The sequence below is a fragment of the Ammospiza nelsoni genome, chromosome 1, assembly GCF_027579445.1.
Source record: "Ammospiza nelsoni isolate bAmmNel1 chromosome 1, bAmmNel1.pri, whole genome shotgun sequence".
NCBI lineage: Eukaryota > Metazoa > Chordata > Aves > Passeriformes > Passerellidae > Ammospiza > Ammospiza nelsoni.
Window position 1 is genome coordinate 101,974,298 of NC_080633.1, and position 17,452 is coordinate 101,991,749.

Below are 17,452 nucleotides of genomic sequence, written 5' to 3' on the forward strand. Positions count from 1 at the left end.
ATGATAAAAGGGCACAAGTATTCAGCACTGGACTGGAATCCTCCTTGGTTTCCTCTCTTTAAGTTCACTCCTTTCCGTCACACATTGCCTCCTAGCCTCTTTCTACATTTCAGTCATAGTGAATGTATTGATTAATATCGCCCATATTCTGGTTCATAAATATCAAAGTCCTAGTAGCAGCAGTACCTATATTTTAAAGTGGCAATTTTTTTTATTATAGCAATACAATACTACACATAGTCATCAGTGGAATTATCCACAACACAAACTCAGAAAGGGAAAACCCAACAGGCATTATTCCTGAAATACCCTGAAGAAAGTTACTCTGAATTCTCCCCTTCAACATTTTTAACAAACTATTTCAAAGTCCAGTGAAGTGATCATAGATGTGGAGTGTTTTCCCATACCTGCAAAACAGATACATAGAAATTTATCCTGGAAACAGAAACCACCCTGAAAGTGTTGAAGTAATTAATGTATAGCCCAAATTACAGTAAATTTCAAGTCATCCCATTACTGCACTTCAGTCATGTGAACAAACGCTACTTCTGAAATAGGATTTCTGATTTAGATATCCATGACCTTCTAAAACAAAAATGATCATGCTATAAATGCCAGTAGTGAAATGCATAAAGCATGTGTGTGCATCCAGGCTGCTACTTGCACTTACTACCTTGGTTGCATGTCATTAATACCAGATTTTGTTTGGCCATGAGGTATTCACACCCGTTCCAAGGTGTGAACTTTTCCAATCATCTCCAGGGAAAAGAGGTAGCAAAACCACATAAGATGTGAACCCATAAGACAGCCTCTCCATGAAGAGATCACAAGTAGCTCTGTGTTAGCACACCCAGAACCAAAAAGTGAGTAGTGTGTGCAGTCACATGCATACTTTCACTCTTGATTTGTCCCTGTCCCCATCTCAGTCACAAGAAATCTGCTCCCTGTTGGCTGCAGGATGACAAATACAGAAAAACGACTATCTAAAGATCTAAAGGGAAAAAAAACCCCAAAGCCTGAATCAACAGAAAACAAGGGTGTTTACTTTCACTTTCCAATGTTTCTCAGCAGCACGGCCTTTCACCAAAGTGCATCAGGATTAGACTGAAGTATTTCAAAGTGGTGAGAAATAACTCTTTGATGTTGGTTCAAAGAAAATGGCTTCTCAGGAATTCCCACAAGGTGCAGAATCTGGTACGTTTGGGAAGATAAACATTAAGGCAGTAGCAGAAGTTACCTGATCATGTCTTACTTAAAGGAGAATTTCGAAATAAACTACTCTTTCTGCAGCTCTGCTATTAAAGCTTTGCAATACTTTGCTCAGTCTGTGCTGCTACACAGCTGCCTTAGCCCCCAATTCCACCCAGCTTTAAGCACTCACTCCTTACACACCCAACCTGTGCTCTGGGCTCCAGTGCAGCTGAGAGGATCCTCATTCTTCCTCCAGTCATTCAGCCTGGAAAATCACACATTGACACAAAAGAGGAGCCAAAAAATGACTGGATGGTGGCCAATTAAATAAAATAATTGGCACCCATAAAACACATGGGGTACCATAGGTCTTTACACCTCATGAAATATCTGCTCTATTATTACCAAGACAATTACTCTGGGACATTTGTTGAGCAGTCCATCACAGCAAGCGTTGGCTAGAAAGTTGTCAGCTACACACACAAAGAAGTCCCTGTCTGCAGCTATAAAGTTTTACCTTTCATTCCTGAATTCCAGTCAGTTAGTGACAGGCAAAGGATGTAATGTGTCTGTGTTCAGACTGCCTCACATGGCACACTGCAGCAGAACCTCTCCCCAGCATGCAGAGAGCAGTCATGCCAGTCCTCATCCTTCCCTCCCTGCCTCTGTGGATGAATCAGGAAGTGGCATATTTTTCTTAAGCAAACTCATTTCAACAAATTACAGCAGGAGCTCTCTGTTCCACCCATCAACATACCATTGCCTGATGACCAGCTTCCTCACTCCTTCCATTTTGTTAATTTCCCTGCCCCCTATACTTGTTCATGTCTGTGCACGAGGCATTTCATAAAATTTTGTGGCTGTACTAAAAATTTCTTTTAACAGGTTATAGTGCACACTGGCTACTGCTTTCCTTGCCCACCCACCCACTATCCACAACCTGGCTCTTAATCACCCAATTTCCCGGGCCTATTCTGACAAGTGAAAACACAACAACCTAAGCTGTCTTCCTAAGCTGACTTCTAGGACTTCGGGCAGGTGTTTCAAGCCACGACAAGCAGCAGCAAGGGCAGGTCCCCGTGTGGATATTTCTAACCAAACCAACGCTCCAGCTGAGCATATTTAAAGGCAGAAGCCGCTCTGGACACGGAGCAGAGGCCTCCTGGCAGCGGAGGAAAGGCCGGTGCCCGCTCTGCGGCACCATCTAGCGCTGAGAGGGAGCAACGCTCTTGGGATAACACACACACTCCGGGTTACTCAGAGCTCAGAAACAACGCAAAATAAAGACACGTGAATACAAATGGAAAACAAGGCAACTTCTGGTAACCCATTTTCACTGTGCACATGCTGGGGCCCGCTTCTGTCACTCTAGGACTGGAACACTTCTGTGGCACAGTCCACACTGGTCGCACACCAGTGGAGATGCTGGCAGTGCGCACTGCGCAGCCCAGCCACGCTCCTTTCCCCGATTCCCACGGGACTCAGCAGATGAATCACAACAGCCACATGTTCTGGAAACGTACGTGCAGCCTTGCAGCTGCCTCCCGCTCCTGTTCCAGGCTGACAGCCACTCTGGAAATCGCGGCAGAAGGGCAGCGGCTCTGGAGCAAAGAGCGGCCAGCCCCGCGGAAGGCAGTCTCTGCACATCCTCCCCTACAGGCAGAGGAGAGGAGAGCCCAGCTCCTGGGCACGCTGGCACCTACACACCATTAACTCGGAGATTCATGGCCCTGCTCAGACTCAAACCGCAGATCCCAAGTGGTTCCCTCCTGCTCTCTAAAGTTACATCTACTTCCTCCAATTTTATTACCACTACTAGTCATAGAGGTTGGGGTCGCTTCTTTTTTCCATTTCCTGCATCCAAAAAAGTTCACTACTTATTATAAATCTAGATGACATGGCTTTTTTTTTTTTTTTTTTGTTCTCCCGAGAGCAGCTTAGTTCTTATAATTTTATACAGCTGCATATTTGCAGCATCTAAGGAACAATTCCTGCTACACTGGAAGAACTTCAGTGCCAGATTCTTCAAGCTTCAAATATTCCAGCAAGTTTCAGTTTAAAATAGTAGAAAAGGTGATTTTTCTACTATTATGAAGTCTCCAAAGAATTACAGAATTCACATCCTTAAGCTGTGTGAAATCTAGCTGTTTTTCAAACTCCCATTGATATCAACTCTCCATTGATTCCAATAGTTTATTCTCATGCCAAAAAAACACTTTGAAAATCTACCCCAGTGACAAATTAAATATAATTAACATTAATTTTCAAATGGTGGCCCTCAGCAGGACCTGATCAACAACAGAGAAAGCTACCACACATGCATTAATTTCAAGTTTTATTCTTCATGTTGGTGAAACACCCAGCCTCAAGAGGCAGCATCTGTAGAGCTGTTGCAAACACATTTTGTACTCTATTACACCACAGATTTGGGGAAAAAAAAACAAATAAAGCACAGGTTTAACACTGCACTTGATCATCTGACTATTAAGTTACAGATAATTTAGAAATCTTCTGATTTTACATAAACATTGCATCAGCCATTGCTCAGCCTCCATGCACAATTTATTTTTTTATTACAGTCAACACTGGTTTTGGAAACTCTCTTGCTGTAAATGTTATATTTTCCATTTTAGATCACTTAAATGGTATTTACATAAGTGTGCAAATTGCTTTGAAAGATAGAAACAAACACTAACACATAATATACAGACAGTTTCTTCTATAGTTAAACATTTACTAAAAGGCAGTTAACATTCCTAACACACTTTCACTGTCTAAAATAGGAGAATAAGTTATATAAAATAGACCATCTTATTTTCAGATGCTTCCATTTCTGCAGATTTGGTCTTTGCAGCAACATTGCAATTAAAGATTAAGATTCTACTACTAAGAATAAGAAATGTCAATTAATGGCAGCTTAACATGTTTAGTACCAGTCACTTTTGTCCCAGATTTTCCACACTTGGCACAGAACAAAGAAACAACTTGAGGAGGGAGGAAGACAGCTTTGCACTTTTTTTTGTCATATGGAAAGTATGTCTTTAAGATGCTACAGAAATTTTAAATTTTCTTTTAAGGGCCTGTTAGTGTTACAAGCACAGTTTAAATAAATCTGAAAATTCTTCCACAGAAGCACACACAGTTCCCAGTTTTCTTATGCACCTCACCATTTCAGATACATGCAACTGTTCACACACACAAAAAGCATACTCCTTGGGCTCACACAATAAAACTGATTTCACAACTAGAAGGAGCAGGAAATGCTTGAAGAAAACAACTTAGTGTCCCCTGAGTTCCTACATGTGCAATTTTTCTACCTGTGATGAAGACTCACCATAGAAAGTGTTATGTTCCACTTGATTTGAATCCAGAAGGCAGAAGTTAAACTCCAGTTAAACTGCAGCGAGTTCCTCCAACAGCAAAAATTCTAGAAGAGTTCTAGAATTCTAGGAAAGTCTTCAAAACCATCTTTCATGTATAACTGCAAGCATTCTCAGAGAAAAGCAACTCACTTCCTAAAATTTTACAGAGCCAAAACTTTTACATACATCATCAGTAACAAAGGGAAATTACCTATCAGATAGTGAAGACCTACAGGTGCATCTTAAATAGCTTTAAAACTCATGGTTATTATTACACAAGACAAAGACAAAAAACTAGTTTCTGAACACCCATTAAATTGAATAATGTGACCTTCTAATGTGACAGCAAGTTGTACTGCAGTTTGTGCTCCTATCTCAATGTTACTGAGTGCTATTCACCCCAAGCAAAGTGAGCATTAGCACTCTAAAATGTGAACCTCCATCACAATTACGCCTGACACAATTTTGTCACACATGTGGTTGATATTTTTGTTCACACCCAATTCTTTAATATGGCAGAAACTATCTCAACACTTTAGACTGTGCTTTGGGTCTCTTGTTAACAGATCTTTGGGCATCACATACAAATCCCTGCTGGATTCCAAGTGGCATCACCCTAGTGCAGACCTTGCTTAGGTCCTGCTGAAAAAACAAGCCACAGGTTCAACTTCTAGACTCAACAACTTTTAAGCATAAAATGGTGAAAAAAATTCAGGACACTAATGAAGCTTGCAAAACATACGATGACTTGAAACCAAATATAAATAGGATGCATTAAAATTTGGTTACCTTGGATTCCAAGCAAGTTTGAAAAATGTTACTTATAGGAGACACCTGTTCAATGTTTTGAAAATATGAAAGAATCAAATGTCTTCATACATGCTAATGTATGAAGACATTTGATTCTTTCATATTTTCAGCATACTGATTAGCTAATAAATACCTAGGACACTTATGAACTCAAACATATAATTGAAACATTCCATGTAAGTTTTTGTTAAACATTTTTCTTCAGAAGTTTATATTCAGTGCACGTTACCTGCTAACTTCAGTTTCCTTTTTTGGTTATGGCATGCTTCAAAAACACTGCTAAGAATGGTTGTTCACTTCTTCCTTTTCTAAGGTGCACATTACAAACACTATGGACACATTTATTTCCAAGTTCTTTTAAGCTTGCAAGATAACTTCAAACTAGTTGACTTTGTGTTTTTCATACTCATGTGGATACTGTAAAAATAAGGTATTAAAATAATATTCCCCAGTGCAGTAAAAACATGTTGAAAACAAACTGAATGCTCCCCCTAGTGCTTACACAAGTAAAAATCCTGCCTGGCACAGTCTGCCTCAAATGGCCTTAAACAGCAGATAAACAGCCAGATGAATGATGATATATTTGACTCTGAAGACAACTGCAAACATCTTACCGGGACCAGAAGTGTCAGTTGTTGAAATCCAGCATTTAAAATTTTTTACTACTCCCTCTCCAGTGCTTCTGAAGTTTTGGTTTCTTTTAAACTGTGCTTTTAGTAAAACTCTCCTCAATTTTTCCCATCAGCTAAAGGCAGGGCCCTAAGGAAGCTCCTGCCAGGTAAGAGATGAAGTCCAAAGATGTTTCAGGATGATGGGTACAATCATGCTTTTTCTCCTGCACTGCACCCAGAAGCTGCCAAGTTAATATTAGGATTCCCATATCACAATTGCAATGAAGCTCTGGTAAATCTGGTACCTTTGGATATGCTCAGCATCACAAGTCAGTCAGGTATGACAACCTAGTCTTTAGCTAGCACAGTCCACCAGAATATTCATCCTCTTCCTCATCAGCATGGGAGCCCGCTGCAGCTGGTCCTCTGGCTTTGTCCTGGGCAGTGTTTGGTGATTTCTTCTTCATTCCACCTCCTGGGACCACCAAGGTAAGACCAAGCTTGGCATACTGACAATAAAAGGCAAGTTTAATTTCTGTACTATCACAGAATTGACTGATGCTCACAATAAGCAAGCAGGCAACATGCAGTACAAAAACAGGGTGATGATGCTCTCAGCTTGGAATAGACATAACATTGGTCCAATTTTCTCTTTCTCAAATACTCTGAGAATGGGATATAAGATCTGTATTGATGCTGCTTATTATCAAATAAATTGGCCACATTTTGAACCTCCTTTAACCTCCTCTGGTTCAAGCTTTATGTAGAAAAGAAATAATTCTGTATGTAGCTTTTCATACATTATCTACTATTAGATCATGTAAACAGTTTTACAAGTGTTGTTCAGCAAGACTAGTAATTCAATTTTTACTATTCAATGAAGTGAAATTAGCCAATACTGCTACAGGGTTTGGTAGGGATGGATGTTTCCATTACTTCACACCTTTTTTATCTTATACTTCCTACAATTTACAAATTCAATTAAATAAAAAATGGTGGGGAAAGAGACACAACTACTGGTTCCACATTCAAAATGAGTTCCTGAATGAGTACTTACTAAGAATAAGTAATGGAAAAAATCATTCAATGATGCCATCCTGTATGCATCCTGCTCTGTTCATATTTATGCATATTCATCTGCTGCAAGGTATTTCTGAGAAAAAGCAGAAGCAGCAGACTGTTCTTGCTCTTATGGAAGCAAACAGAAGAGGCCTGAATTTTGGTCTACTCATTAAACAAATTAAGCAAATCCTTAACAAGCTGTTCTTTCACATAACTCTCTGCACCATCTGAAAGGTAGGCAGCACCACCACTGGCAGGCAAAGTAAAAGAATGCAGGAAGCTCACAACCAAAGGGCAGCATGACAGGAAGTCACAATAAATGCACAGACTGTGCTCTTATTTTCCTCTACTAGGAAAAAATCCCCACCCTCTTAACCTGAAAAAATCCCCCAATCACAGGATCTGTCTACTTACATCATTATCCATGTATTTGAAGAGTGGAGAATTACAGACTTCAGAAACTTGGTCCTGATCTTGCTGATCATACCCTTCTAAAAGTTGCTCCAGTGCTGCACAGTCTTCACTTCCATTAAATCCTGGTATACTGAAGGAAATTAAGAGTTGATTTCTTTAGGTACATGAATCATATTCATAAAAATTAAACTTTAAGTAATATTAGTTTGCACAATGCAAATAAGACCACAATCATAGTTAAGACGAAACAAGAATATTTGATTTTTTTTTTTTTTTTCCTGATAAGCCAATAAACTCTTTCTCCACTTCACATACAAAAATAATTCTGTCGTGAGTTTCTGTATATAAAATTTGAGATCTGGAAAACATAAGCAAGATGTTTAAAGACTGACCTTGAAAGATTATTTCTAAAGGTAAAGTACTACAATCTAACTTATACATATGTTCACTTCACTAAAAACACAGTTTAAGTAAAAACATGTTGTTTTGAGATTTTGCTACTGAAGTTCCAATAAAAGTAGAAATGAAGAACTGCCACGGTTAAACACTAATCCATATTTTGACACCAAAATTTTCTCCTGTAACGTGGCAAGAACTTTTGATTTCCATCTCATTTCCCCTATCACACATAACTAGTTCTTTATGACTCTCTATTTTAGGTTTGTTAAGAAGAATCACTGTAGCCACTATAGCTAAATTGTTATGTGTGAAAACAATTCCTGATAGCCATACACAAGGGGACATTATTATTGTATTGTAAGTCAACAGAAGTGCAGGTTGAAAATTTATGAAAGAAAAATGTCAAGCAAGATAGATCTACACTAGTGAAACAATCAGTTTAAAATCATAGGACACAAAGTAGACTTACCTGTAGCTTTCCCTCACACATCTTTCTGCAGCAACATAATCATTTCTATGAAGATGAACTAAGACTTGAGCAATAGTTTTCTAAACAAAAAAAAAATAAAAACAAGCCTTACGATTCTTTAGAAATTGCCAATAAAATATGAGAAAAATAGTAGACTGTTAATATCTAGTATGAGAAAGGTCATTACAATCCACAACCATCCTGACACAACAACTGAGTCAGAACAATCTACAGAAAAACCAGAAAGCCATAATCTCAGCTGGTATGAAATAGGTTATGTCCTATAACATTTTAATGGATTGCTGTCCCAAGTAACAGTTTTTGTAGTTTGTTTTATTGATAACATCTTTATTTTTTATGTGTTGTTTAGTTTTGACAGCTCCTGTAGATAATGGCATCTTAAAACTTACAAAAGCACAGCTGAAGTTTGGGGAAACACCACTACCACAAACTCTCATCATTCAGCAAGGAACTTATTGCTGAATCAAGAGGTGCCCATCATCTGTCAGATGTCAGTAACAACAAAAATTAGAAAATTGAAATGTATTATCAAAAGTTCTCTCTTAGACTTTACCTTATAGCAAGTGGGGTAGTTTTCAATTTCCTTATAAATACTTTTTTCCTTTTGAAGAGACAGTGCAGCCTCATCTAATCTAAAAACCAAAAAAACAGGAGTATCAGTGCCAAGAATACAACACAGTGAACCCAAGGCTAATTACAAAGTGTTTAGTTAATACAGTGGCAAGTCTACTTGAATAAACAGCAACACAACTAAAAATCAGCAGTAGATTTTACTAACAGATAAGGTAAATATATAGTCAGCAATTCCTTTTGTCTACGTGCTAGGAACACCTCTGGTATTTATTCAGAGAAACCTTGGTTTTTGTAACACCGTACAAGACAAATGCTTTGTTATACACACTAACACATTTCTATATGTCCTGAGGTTACTATAAGCTACCAGTAAGTCAGATATCCATGAACTAGCAATATAGTTCTTAAAGGACCTAAGTGTTTCAGTGAAGGAAGTCTAAGATGAACGGAAGGTCAAATTTGGTATAAGTAATTTACAACCAAACTTGTCTCACTGAGACTCCAATATTCACTTTTTTTTAAGAAGTCCACAACCAGACCACTGCAGATTTCATTCTTCAGGTCAATCCTAATTTCTCTGCTTTATATCCCACAGCTATAGAAGATTTTCAAGTACTTTCTACATATTAATGTTGGAAAAAAAACCCAAAAAAATCCTGAAGTAGTTTAAGAATTAATGAAAACTGGTGTTTTCACAGAGCAAAAGTCTTTCAGCTCACATTCTCCCAGCTCAGAACAGAAAATCAGGTGGTTCCTGGATGAATATGGCATATCCCACAGAAACTGGACCTTAGTTTGAAGTGAGTCTCAAATAAGAATAAATAGTACATAAAAAACCAAACAACACCAAGACAAAAAAACCCACAATCAAAATCACATTTTAAGATTCAAAAACATTAGAAGAAGAAAAAGGGATAAAGCTATACCTGCGTCCTCTGACCAGAAGTCTTGATGCCTTCCCTAGCATTTCTAACGCCTGCCGTAAACGTTCTTCATTCTAGAGAGGAAAAAAAAGAATTCAGACATTCTTATTTCACTTGCACAGAATAAAGACCACTAGACCTTAATCTAAGTGTATCACCTGTAACCTAGAATAACTGCTAGCTATTAGATCAGCAATTCATACACTCAAGGGAAACATAAAGTGTATTGGTGCTCCACAGCCAGCTACTGTATGGATCTGCTCAGCAGAGGAATGTCAATGCAAATTTGCTAATCTGAAAAACCCACAATAACTGACAATAGAAAATTACATAAAAGCCACTTGTAAAAAGGCAAATCACTGTCTCATGTAATGGGTGGAGCATCAAGCAAAATCTATCCTTCTGTGCCTTCAGGGATTTCAAATTATTTTGGGTTCAAGTACTCATCAGCTGATATGTACTCTACCCTCTGTTCTGCCCAAGAGGCAGAACACTTGAACTACAAAATTCAGATTCTGTCAAGTCCTAAACTGAGAAAAAGGCAAAGCAAACTGACTCCTAACTTTTGTCATCTCCTTCTCTAGAGCATGAGAAGCCTTCAGCTTCATTACTCAGCCACTGATATAAAATGAAGGAAACATAATTTAGAACCTAATCTTAGGCTTCTTCTTTACTTTATAGCTGAAAGAAAATAACTCAGCAAACTAAAAACACAAATAAAAATCCCCCACTTACTTCAAACACTGATGCTGCTTGCTGATAGAGCTGCACAGCCTTCTCTGGACTCACATTTTCTATTAACCTGTAATAAATATCAATACTTTCTCTTTAGATGAAAGAAAAATATTTTTTACCTGAAAGCATCAAAAAGACATAGAAGAAAAGCACAGACATACCCAGGCCCTGCACAGATTCTAGCCACCAATAAGTCAGACTCACTTTCCAGCCCGTTCCAGGGCAATGGCTGCTGTGTCTGGTGTCCCATTCTCCAGGTACATCATACTGGCTTTCTCGATCAGCTGAACTGCTTCAGGGAGCCTCTGCATCTCCTACAAGGCAACAGCCACAGGAACACTGCTGTCAGGAAAGGAGTTCACATGCAAGGACACAAATCAAAGCAAATTGCAATAACTTCTTTATTAAGATTCTAATTTTTATTTACAAACTTGTAGGGCTAGTGAAAGTTAACCACCAACTCTACAAAATTCACTTTTAAGTACTAAACTTTTCTGTAAATCATGAGTTTGTGGTAGTTTAGAGTAAAAGCAGCACCACTCTTCTGTTACCCTCTGACATGAGGAACTCTTCTTTTCTTTTACAAAAGAAAAACTATTTTTTACCCCAAATACAAATGTTGCTTTTCTAATCTACTGAAGGCAGAGATGGGGACTACAAGTCAACAAAAAATTTCACTTCAATATGCAATTTGCTTACATATATTTGTAAAACAGTACACTGCACAATATTTGTCATTATAAAATAGAACTTAAAAATAAAAACTAGTAAATGAGAATACCTTTAGCATCATGCCAGCTTGTTCATAAGCTCTGCAGAGAAAAAAAAATGTACAATTTGGTCAGAGATGGTGTATTACAACAAGCTGTAGTTATGAAGAAAAAGTTAGCATGCACTGACTATCTAACATCTTCACAGTTAATATTTAATGCTTTGAAGATGTTTCAAGTGTTTTATTTAAGGGCACAGCACATATGTAACTTTATCTTCAAAATTCAACCACACCTCCCAGTAAAAACCTATTCTAACCCAATCCCCAGGCAATATTTGGATTATTGTCATCTCTGAAATACTCTTTAATTAAAAATTTCTTAATTAGCTCAGCAGTGTAGAACTCCAAAATTACAAGAAGTTCATCTAAGAAAAAATATTTGCTAGCAAAGGTGCTAAAGAATGTCAAAATCATAATTTCTTCAGGTGGCCATTACATGTTTTCAAACTTTCCTAGCTCACACTTCCATTGAACCAATTATGAAACAGCAAAATTACTTGAATCAAAACACTTACTATGAGATCAAAATGTACTGTATGTTAAAAAATCTGTTTCATATTACTTAGCATGTCTGTACTTACTTGGCAGCATGAAAGAGCCTAGACATGAAATTGCTGAAGTCAAGGACAAAAGCCACAAAAACATAATGCAGCAAAAATATTATTGCATAAGATCTTACACAACTACTAATTTCAAAGCAAGGAACCCCATAAAGGCAAATCAAACCTACTACAACTACAGGCAAGTTGTCAAAAATAAATAATTCCAAGTACTGAATAAATGCAATATACCAATGTAAAACTACATAAAAAGTTGTAAAAAGCGCACTTACTTAAAATATGTTCCTGCTTACTAAACAGCACTACAAGTACTGTAATAATGTCAGAGCTTCATTAAGTTTATACGATGCATTAATAGATAATTAAAAACCAATTAAATTTCTGAAGCAGTACCTTGGTATCTCAGGCACCTGTCAACTGTTATTTGGGACAACACTAACTTTCTCACCAGCTCTTCAGCTTTCTCACCCAAAGCACACAGGAACAGACTTTTAAAAAGCAATTCTGTTACACTGCCAAATGTGCAAATGTATCAAATAACCTGCTACCAACCCCCATTACTCCAATCTAAGTAGCAACTAGTCAGCTTCTGGGAAAGAAAGAACCTCAGTCAGTGAAAAGATACGCTTTATTGTTTTCATGTGCCTCAGCTTCCCGTAAACAGGCTTCCCTGGCCTGGTCAAACTGCTTGGCATTCTTAAAAGCAACAGCTGCAAAAAAGCAAATAAAGATTTTATTTACAACTTGACATTGTCTTCATTTTTACCACTGCTGCTCAAGAGTTTAGCTACCTAGAGATGCAAACAGGCTCTTTAAATGCATGGTTACAATTTACCAACCTCTTCCCAAAAATCCCAGACAGTTCTCCTTGTTTCATTAGTTACTAGTTACCATTAAAGACATTTATTATCAACACCACTTCCATACCACCACAGTATCATACACAACTCTCAATGTGTTTAACTGGACTTTGAGAGTCACTCATGCTGGATTTTAATTACAGACATGGAGAAATGCATATTTATATCATTTTAATCATTAGAAGTTATACAAGGTCAGAAATGTGCCACCAACAAAGGTAGCATATAACTTAATCAGCACAATAATGTCAGGGTACAAATATATATTTCTATCTTGTTTAACTAATAAAATATAAAGTAAGATTTAAAATAAATTTCAATTTATAAATTCTCCAGTTGTTCTTCCAAGTTTGTATTTTTGTATTCAGTCTTAGGTGAATAAGCAAGAATGCCTAGAGTAAAAAGCCAAAAGACCACAACAAATTACTACCATGAGAAAGAAGAAAAAGCTTAAGAACAAAAATAAATCAACAAGTAAGGATTTTATACTCAATGTGTCACTTGGCAGTGGAAAAAGGGAGGGACAAGACCTTACTGTGCCTGAAAAAAAAACCCAAGCTGGCAGCATCTCACCTTACTGAGACAGTCTTCGACAGGACATATTTCATAAGATGATGATAAAGCAAAATTTTAAAACCAGCTTGAACGTCTGTTGTTTTGTAGATTAAGTCACAGGATTTGGGGGTGGACAAGTGAAAGAAGGAAAGAAAGCTTTATTTTTGTCACATATAGCAATACAAAAAATAGAAGTTGTAAGCTTGAAAAAAAAATTGGTTTTGGAGACTGTTCTAGATCTCCAAAAACAACCTGAAATTTATTTTACAGTGCTACCAAGAGGATCTCTTGCTGCTTCATCTTACATTTAGTCTTCACAACAGTTTTACTTACACAGTAATGCAGTAAAAATACATAAAACATTATAGGGGACTAAGCTTGATGAATACTTTGAAATATATATGGCCATATTTACTGACACATACCTGCCTTCCCATATTCAGTAGCTGCACTGTCATAATCTGGTTTCCACTTTAAGAATCCAGTTTTCAGGCTACAACACAAGAAACAATTAGTAAAGATATTATGTTTTACTATCAAGGCACTTCAGATACATTTCAAACTTTAGAACAGCCCTGGAAATGAGCAATTACCTATGTGCCAATACTATGGTGGCATCACTACTGTAAAAACAAATGCCAGCACTGTTAAGAATTGCATAAAGCATTGCAATTATCTCCCATAGTTACAACTCTCACCCTAACATGCTCCTACTGTTCCCAGAGAGTCTTCCCAAGTCCATCTTCTCAGCAGAAGAAAAATACTTCCTCCTACACCAACATGATATCTCCAGATTTCTCATACCACGACACCTGACAATATTTTTTTCACACATCAGGAAGTTTCCAGCATTCCTTTACAGGATTGTTTTTTTTGCTTCTGAGAATTATCAATGATTCTCCAATGCATACACAAATAAAATAATTTATTTACCAACACAAAGACTCACATGTCATTTATATGTCTAAAATAGATCACATCACTAAAAGGTGCCACACATGGGCATAAATACATAGGGAAAAATAAACATTGGAAAATTAGGTGAGTCATTAGGCAATTTGGAATTCAATATGCTGGCTTCCTCATTTTTAAAAGAAATTAAAATATTACCATAACTTTACAGTCTGCTTACATATTTGTTATAGGCCAACACATCAGATGCAATACATTCTTTACTTGGCAAAACAGTTGTATGTGGATACTAAGGTGATCTTGTTGTCTTACTTGGATGACGACCAGAGTGTGTAACTCTAACACAAGCCTTTATACTGTGTTATTTTTATCACAGAGTCCCAAACGCATCAAACTGAAATACACAATGCACTCAATCTACACACAATTTAAGGTCTTAGTGCCTTTTATTTTAAGTGCTCTCCAGATAAGCTTAAAATTAATTCTGCAGGAGGGCACTTTCAATCAAGTAACTTGAGTAAGATATGCTGGGTTTTTTTGATTTTAAAGTTTTCCCTCTAAGCCAATTTATACATTTGATCTATGATTTCCAGAGGACCTCTCACTACTCTTACTGAAAGTATGGCATCCTTGGATTAGTCAGCTCTGTTACATGTATACCATACTCTGCAATTCAGCAAAATGGCTATATTCAGTGTTAAAATGCACAGTTACAGACTATCATAGATGTTAAGCTCTCCAAGACAAACGGAAGTACAGGCCTTTGAAGCCACCTGAGAAGCACCAATCACGCATTTCTCACAGACAGGAAAAAAACACACACCACCTCAGCAAAGTCAAGCCCTTTTATCTAACATAGTCTCCATATCTCTTTTCTCCCACTTGTCTCTAGCCTTAAGATGTGCCAGGGGAGATTTAGGATGGACATTTGGAAGAAATTCATCACAGAAAGGGTTATTAGATATTGGAGTGGGCTGCCCAGGAGGTGATAGACTCAACCATCCCCAGAGGTGTTTAAGGAAAGACTGGATATGGCACTCAGTGTCCTGGTCTAGTTGACAGAGTGGTGTTGTGTCACGGGTTGGATACGATCATCTCAGACACCTTTTCCAACCTGATTCTGTGACTTGTCTTCCTCCCACTGACTTTAGCGGAAGGGCAGAAGTGACAGCCCTCGCTTTGCCGTCAGGGTCGGAGCAACAGAGGCCACAAGGCCCTAAAGGAAACTGCTCGGGCTCCAGGCCTCTGAGCCGCTCGGCCTCACCGACCGCACTGTTTGGTCTTAGGGCCGCTGTACCGTCCCTGTTCGGGGCAGCAGGCCCTCCAGAGCACCCAGCCCCGTAGGGAGGCTCCCCTCAGGCAGAGGAGGGGTGGAGCAGCCATGCCCCCCATCCCTCCGCGCCGGCCCCCGCGGCCCCGCCACCTCCCTCCCCTTCTCCCGAAGAGCGGCCGCCTGCCACACGGAGTCTCCTCAGCCCCCCTGCCCGGCCAGGAGGGGACACGCCGCGTCCATGGGGCAGGAGCGCCGGGCGGCCCGGACAGCGCGGGTGCCGAGCTGGCAGCTGCTTGGCAGCGGCTCACCAGCTCCCCCCAGCCCGCACCCTCCGCCCCGCTGCCCTCCGCTCACTATTTCTCCGCTTTCGCGATGTGCTCCAGCGCCTCGTTAATCTTCTGCGCCGCCATCTCGCCAGCGCGGCGGGCCGGGTTCGGCCACGCTCCTCCGCCTCCCTGCGCTGCGGCTACGGAACGGCGCAGGGCTCACGGGCACCGGGAGGAGCGGCCCGGGCCCCGCCTGCTCCCCGCGCCTGCGCCAGTGCCGCGGCCGGAGTGCCCCGGGTGCCCGGAGCGCCCCGAGTGCCCGGAGCTCTCCGAGTGCCCCGAGCTCTCCGAGTGCCCCGGAGTGCCCGAGTGCCGGGAGTGCCGCGGGCCGGCCCTGGGCGCGGAGCCGCCGGCGTGGCCTGTGTGGGCAGGGGTGCCCAGCGCTGGGCTGTGCCGCGCTCTGGGGGCGACGAGCACCTCCCGTCCACAGCCCCGTCCTGTGCTAGGCCGACAGAAGGGTTTTAAAATACAGAATCACACAGAATCCCAGAATCGTTAGGCTTGGAAGGGACCTCTGGAGATCATCTGCTCCACTCCTAGAGTAGGTGACGCAGGAACGCGTCGACATGGGGTTTGAATGTCTCCAGAGGGAGGCTCTACGACCACCCTGGGCAGCCTGTTCCAGCGCTCTGCCACCCTCAGTGGCAGTTCTTCCTCATGCTGAGGTGAAACTCCTGCATTTTATTTTGTGACCATTGCTCCTTGTCCTGTCACTAAACACCACAAAAAAGAGCCTGGCACCATCCTCTTGACAGCCTCCTTTGAGACATTTATATGTAGTCATGGGATCCCCTCTCAGTTTTCAGACTGAACAGGCCCAGCTCCCAACCTCTCCTCCTAAGAGAGATGCTCAGTCTTTGTGGCCTCTGCTGGACCATCTGCAGTAGCGCCTTGTCTTTCCTGTACTGAGGAGCCCAGAACTGGACACAGCCCAGAACAGCAATGAGCAAGACCTGCGTTTCCCAGGGTTTTTAAAAGGAGGCCAGTTTTTATCAGTGCACAACTCAGAGGCCAAAATCTGAGCAACACTGCATGCCCTGCCTTCAGGAAGCCTCCAGACGCAGCTCTGCTGAGGCATGACCTTCTGACTCAGTGTTGGTGAAAACAAGAGGGTGTCTCCAGCCGGGCTGGCACAGAGATCTGATGCAGAAGGTGTAAGTGGTGGCTGAGCACACCAGAGTTGCTGACACAGGCCACACAATCATGCAAGATACCCAAATTATACACTCAGTAATTAAGTCAAAAATGCTAAAGTCTCTGTTATTGCTCATATGTACAGCTTCCTTGATGACTTAGTTTGTTTTGTTAATGTGAAACAACCCTGAGGAAAAGAAGATCAGTCATGGAGCCCAGGAAGGTATTTTTTTCTCCAACCTTGGACATCATTATTTTATTCCAATCTGAATAAGTGAAGTATTTATGAACACCAGAAAGAGAGAGCAAAGCAAGAACCTAGTTAAATTTGCAGAACTTCCCAGAGCATAGAAGTCATTGAAACGAACCTTATGGGTCCCTTCCAACTCAGTATTCCGTGATTCTCTGAAAGTCCATACCCTGTACAGGAATCAGAGCTTTACAAGTTTCTACCTCAAACTGGGAAAAGAAGCAATATTTACGAGATTTC

The 17,452-nt window shown here is 40.1% G+C and overlaps 1 protein-coding gene across 1 annotated transcript; it reads right to left on the reverse strand.

Moving 5' to 3' along the window:
* Positions 1 to 3,513: 3,513 nt before the first annotated feature.
* Positions 3,514 to 16,065, reverse strand: NAPG (NSF attachment protein gamma). Its single transcript, XM_059467197.1, has 12 exons — positions 15,857 to 16,065; positions 13,743 to 13,810; positions 12,528 to 12,612; positions 11,924 to 11,941; positions 11,352 to 11,382; positions 10,775 to 10,884; positions 10,571 to 10,637; positions 9,839 to 9,909; positions 8,893 to 8,971; positions 8,319 to 8,398; positions 7,451 to 7,580; positions 3,514 to 6,483 (listed from the first exon to the last, which is right to left on the reverse strand). Exons 1-12 carry the CDS (start codon positions 15,910 to 15,912, stop codon positions 6,334 to 6,336), a joined length of 945 nt encoding a protein of 314 aa, XP_059323180.1. The 5' UTR covers positions 15,913 to 16,065; the 3' UTR covers positions 3,514 to 6,333.
* Between the last annotated feature and the right edge of the window lie 1,387 nt (positions 16,066 to 17,452).